This window comes from Schistocerca gregaria, chromosome 5, assembly GCF_023897955.1.
Source record: "Schistocerca gregaria isolate iqSchGreg1 chromosome 5, iqSchGreg1.2, whole genome shotgun sequence".
Classification (NCBI taxonomy): domain Eukaryota; kingdom Metazoa; phylum Arthropoda; class Insecta; order Orthoptera; family Acrididae; genus Schistocerca; species Schistocerca gregaria.
In genome coordinates, this window is record NC_064924.1 from 255463031 (window position 1) to 255469042 (window position 6012).

At 37.3% G+C, this 6012-nt stretch overlaps 1 protein-coding gene across 1 annotated transcript in view; it reads left to right on the forward strand.

Annotated features, from left to right (window-relative positions):
* LOC126272793 (uncharacterized) overlaps nucleotides 1-4899 on the forward strand; it is a 102942-nt gene extending 98043 nt beyond the window's left edge. Inside the window, exon 7 of the mRNA XM_049975943.1 lies at nucleotides 920-4899. Within this exon, the coding sequence (XP_049831900.1) occupies nucleotides 920-1545 (626 nt within the window). The 3' untranslated portion in view covers nucleotides 1546-4899. The remainder of the gene's footprint in view (nucleotides 1-919) is intronic.
* Nucleotides 4900-6012: the final 1113 nt, after the last annotated feature.

Genomic DNA, 6012 nt, shown 5'->3' on the forward strand with positions numbered 1-6012 from the left:
CATTTTGCAATTTGCCACAGTAATTTAGATAATTCTGCTGCAATTTTCAACTAAAGCAATGATTCATGTATCAATTTTCTGTCACATATTGAGAAATATTGTAGACAAATATCCAGAGATGGCATAAGAGGCCATATGAGTTCAAAGGAAGAAGCAATTGTTGCTTAATGACAAGTGTAGTTTTCATAGAAATTTCTATGCATTATGTTAATGTATCACTTAACTTCCATGTTCAAAGAAAATTGACTTAATTCTTCCACATGTTCAGATCTTCATTGTGTGTATTTTTAGCTTTACAGCTGGTGTTAATTTATGTAATTATTGTATTGATAACACTTCCTAAATGCCCAGTAGTGAAGAATATGATTTTCTGTAGCTGGACTATTGACTGACTTAGTAATGTGAACTTTATTATACAAAAGGAACAACTTACAACCATTACAAAATTCTTATAGTGAAGTCAACATGTTCTGGAAAAATACATACTATGTACTTAGTGTAACCCCTTCATAACACGTGTTACTGATTCTGGATATTCTTAACAAATGCCATTAATCTTGTTTGAGGAAATCAGTAAAATGCAACTGACACTTCACTGACTATTGCGTCTAATTGTGTAGGAGAGAACACTGCAACAATATATGATTTCAATCCTGTCACAAGTACCTGATTGTCAAGTAAATCTCTGGTTTTATTTTTTACATGGGGATTTTTATTTATTATTATACTAATGAAAAACAGAACATAAGGGGAGAAAATTTCAGGCAGGATCAAAATTTGGTTAATTCTGAGATATATTAATTATATAAAAAACTGTCAGTTTAAATAACTCCTTTGTAAATGAGTTTGGTTTAAAAAATATAACTAAAATTTGTTTCATAGCAATTTTGCAAGAGTTTAATTAATATTTCCTATGCAGAATACAGTCCAGAGCTTGAGTGCACCTTGAAGACAATGCAGTGGGTGAATGGTCTTGCTGCCTATATCAAGTTGGAACAAGAAGTAGCTACTCAATTTTCAAATCCTAGTTGTGAAAGAAGATGGCGAGGTGGTATAACGAAATCAGCATTCTGTTATCTGTTACTTGATCCAAGAGTAACCAAAAATCTTCCATGTAGGACACAAACATTGCAGCCTCTCCAGATCTGGCAAACGTTTCTGTCATCTGTCTTTTATATTGGCAAAGGTGTGAGAAATAGGCCATATTCTCATCTGTATCAGGCTGCTTCTTTATGGAAAACAAAATCGAAGTCTTCAGACAAGAAGGTACAATACATTTTAGATATATGGAGTGAAGGGTTTGGTGTTGTATGCCTTCATGTGTTCCAAAATGTTATACCTGTTGAGGCTCACACTCGTGAGGCAGCTATGATAGAAGCTATGGGTTTGAAGGCATTGAAAAATGTTCGTCACAGTGAGTATTATGGAACTGCTGCAACTTGGAATTCAAAGCAGCGACGAAAATTAGGTGTTTATCTTCTCTACAGAGCATTGCTAGTTTTTTTGAGTGAAGGGGAGAGGCAACTTGGACCAGAAAACTTATAGTACTTAAATAATGCCCTATTTGGAGCTTGATACACCTGTGTAATTACAAGAAAATTATGCATGGGTTAAAGTTAATTTTAAATACCTATGGATCTAAGTGGCAGGTACCCCCCCTCCTACACACACACATACACACACATACACACACATACACACACATACACACACACACACACACATACACACACACACACACACACACACACACACACACACACACACACACACACACCAAAGGAAATGTTAAAAGTAGATATTGTATCCAAACCTAATGTATTGTTATAATGGTGGACAGTGAGAGCAATGTTATTAATAAGAGAAATAAAGAGAGGCTGAAATTAGCAGTGTAATTCATAATTCTTATATCTGCACTTCCACCACATTTATGTTCAGATTTAATGAAATATCTCTCTTCAAAGCCTGCTATATTTAAAATTGTTTCATTTTCTTTCATACCACACCAAACAAAGTTTTGGGGTGGATAAGGCTCTAGATTCTTAAATCAGAAGGAACAGGTGTCAAATTCCTGTTTGATTAGTCACAGGTTTTTTGTTGTTTTTCTTAAATCACTTCAGGTGAATGCCGGGATCTGTCCTTCATAATGACCACAGTTGACTTCTGTACCCAACTTGTAGGCTCTTTGTTGTGAATTTTAAATTTTGTGCAGATTGAATGTTCAAACAAATTTTGGGCTTGCAGCTGGTCGTCATTTAATTCATCCCACGATATTTTGACTGAGCTCCTGTGAGCCATCGAAGACTGTTCAGCAATATATAGTGAGCTGAGAGTCTTCCACGCATGCATCAAAATAAAGTTGACAGATGGACGACACTTCCATTTCTTAATACAAACAAGTGACTCTATTTTGCACTCACACCTAGAGCACTGCTTTTAATTAGCCTTGTGAGTGGTGATGAAGCCATGCAATGCCTTTCTGTGGGTGCTGTAGAAGAAATAAAAAGGGAAAATTGCTGTTCTCTTTAGAAATCTCCTCCCCAGTGCAGTAACTTAACCTCTGCAGAGAGGTCTGAACTATGAAACCTGAGAAAGTATCATGATGTAGTGGTACTGAAGGCCTGTGAAGGCAATGAAACTGTTTTGTTACCTCATAATGCATATAAGATGTGTGGTCTCCGTAGCGATTCTACCTGTAGGAAAATTGATCACGATCCTACAGGATGTGTGCAGTGGAATGCTTCTGCACTACTGAATTCCTCCTCCTTACCACTAGAGATCATGAAGAGTTCAGGACCACATGGTTGTGTACCATCAAGACTGTGTGGCCTTCCGAACGTTCATAAGGAAACTTGCATTATGCCCAATAGTGAGCAACATTTGAGCTCCGACATATGATTTAGATAACATCTTGCTTCTTTGCTGGGACAGTTGGTGGGCAAATGTTAACATCACACCCATAATTCAGCTGATGCTGTCAATAGACTGAGGGCTCTCCGTCTAAGCAGTTTTGACCCGCTCGTTAGCTTCAGTGTGGTTTCACTATTTACAAAGGTGCCTCTCGCAGATTCTTTGGCACTACTTGGCAAAAAGTTTCAGATGGACAACACTGCATTGTTTCAGCATGCTCTGTCATCAGCATACTTTATGTTCAACCAAGACTACTTTGACTGATGGCATCATCATGGGCAGCCCTTTGTCTCCCTTGGTGGCCAACCTTTTTATGAGGGATTTTGAGGAGAGAGCACATGAATTGGCTATCATTAAACCAACTGTATTTTGGAGGTATGTGGATGATATTTGCATAGTGTGACCTCAGGGAGAAGATAATTTGATGGGAGTTTCCTCACCAGTTCTATTCATGACAACGTTTGGTTCACTATGGAAGTAGAGAAAGATGGTTGTATGCCTTTCTTGAATGTCTAGGTTACATGAAAGAATGATGGCTCTCTGGAGCATTCAGTTACCCGTACGCCCACTGATACTGATTTATATTTGGAAATATCAAGGTGTCATCACCCGTAGCAAACAATGAGCATGGATAAAACACTCGTACATAGAGATGACAGCGCGCCAACAGCCATGACGAGTAGTAGTGCAGAGGGCAGCTGAGTTCTTTGGTTCTGCCAGTGACAGTGCTGCTGCGAGGAAGTGTGGTCTGTCTGCCAACTTGATTTTGATGCATGCACGGAACATTCACAGCATGCTATATATTAGGAATGGAGCCAGTCTTCAGTGGCTCACTAGAAGACGGCTGACAGGTGCCCAGTAGAAATATTGTAGGATGAATTATACGACATTCGTTTAAATGGTTTTCATGTTGTGCCTGCCTGCAACTAAACATCTCTATATGACGAGTAGCAATCTATCCTTTTCATAATAGAATCATTGTTCCATCCTGGATTTTCCTTTGGCTTTCTATTTGTGGTGTTCTTTTCCTTGTGCCTCTGTGCTACTCAACACCTCCTTTTTGTGGTAAATGACAGTTTATCCTTTCCATATTTTTGTGTATTGTTTTAACACTGAGGAAGTTAGGCAAAAATAAAAACTCATAGTAATTGTATATCATGTAGAACATGTTCTATGGGGAAAAAAACCCAAGAGTTTTTATGTATGCCACCATGAAAGCAATATTCTTTAAACTGTTGGCCACTGTGAAACATAGTTTGTCAGCCTACTATGGCAGTGATTATGTGGTTAAATGACAGATGTACCTGTTAGGAGTAATCACTTGGAAATGACACATTTCCAAAATCAGCTGTTTTTGTGAAGTGAAAGACTGTGAGCACAATATAGCCAAAGCAGAAAATGTAATTGTCTTTTACAATTATTGACAAGAGTGTATATGAATGGCAGTTCAGTTCAAGGTTCTGTGATAGTGCACACAGGCACTGACTGAAATTCTTTGAAGTCATATACCTACATAGAATGACATGTATACACCATTTGCAGTTGTAATATAGGATGTAAAAGTAGTATTATTATAAATATGTCCCCGCCGATTACATTAAAATATTTTCTGGTGTGTACAAAAAAGTTTATTGGTTACTATATTGAAAAGATTTTTTATTTTTTATCGCCTTGTGTTTGTAGCTTAACAAACCTTTTTATACATGTTTGTGTGTTAGATATAATTTGTATTCTATATAATGATTATTTATGACATGATGTATAAGTGTGTTGAAGTTCATACTCAACTTTTGTAGTTTCTTGCCCTGTACTATTTGCATATTATTAAGTATCTGCATCTAACTGAGACATTATTTCCAATCTTGGACAAATAAGTGGTATGTTGTTCTTAAAGTCTCTTACTCATGCCACATCATGAATGCTACCTATTCTAGTCAGATTGTGTTCATTATATTGTCAAAATTTTGATGAATAAAATGATTTTTTTTTCTTTGTAGTTTTCATTTTTCTGTCCCCCTCTTTCCAGTTCCAGTTTTACTACCACCTCATCACCTCTTCCTTCCTTTATCATGCCATCACATCTCCATTCCTTCCATGTGCAGATCATACTTTTCCATTTGCCAAACACCTTTACTCTTACCTAACTCCTGTCAGCTTGACCAATCATTTGTAAACAAGCAGTGTTACTGCAGTCATTAGTGTTTGTTTGGTTGCATATATGACTGTGTACCTAAATGAGGAAAAGAGCAGTATCTGGAATGAATTTTCGCTCTTCAGCAGTGTGTGCACTGATATGAAACTTCCTGGCAAATTAAAACTGTGTTGTATTGGGACTCGACTGCAGGTCCTTTGCCTTTTGTTTTCAAGTGCTCTAAAAGTTGCATGCAAAAGGCAAAAGTCCTGTGCTTTAATCTCAGCCTCACACACAATTTTAATCTGCCAGTAAGTCAAAAGAGCAGTAGCTTGAAAGCTAATATTGTCTCGGATGCCAATAGGTTCTACATGGTGTGCATTAATAAGCTACAGGCTCCAACCTTTCCACAGGTTTTTACAGGTTTGGATAAGAGGCACCTGTTTAAACAGATCTTGACTACCACCACAAAAAAGTCAAGCTTATAGGAACACAATGAGTCAATAAAGATGAAAATTGAAGTCATAGTAATGGACTCCCACATTCCTACGTCCATCACTTTTTGTGTTTCCCATATAATGTTGTCATGGAATGGTGATGAGAAATGAAAGGAGTGAAATATGATGGGGCTGTAAGAACAAAATCGACGCAGACTGTCGATGGGAAATGAGAGTACTTCACTTTAAAGTGCTGCTCTATCCATTTCTCAAAAGTGTGAACAATTTAGTGATATGATTTGTTGACATTGGAGCAATGTCTCTAGCGGAAAACTTACTACAGGTAGCATTACGTACTGTGTCTGTTAACAAGTTCACTCATGTGAAATGGGCCAGTAAGGTGTCAGACTGTGTGGCCTTCTGCTGACAGCAAATAGTATATGTGAAGTCTGGCAACACTAAATACACATAAAATTCAATCATTTAATTTGAAATGTGTCATTTGTTTAGAGTGGGAAGAGAGCTGAACTAAAT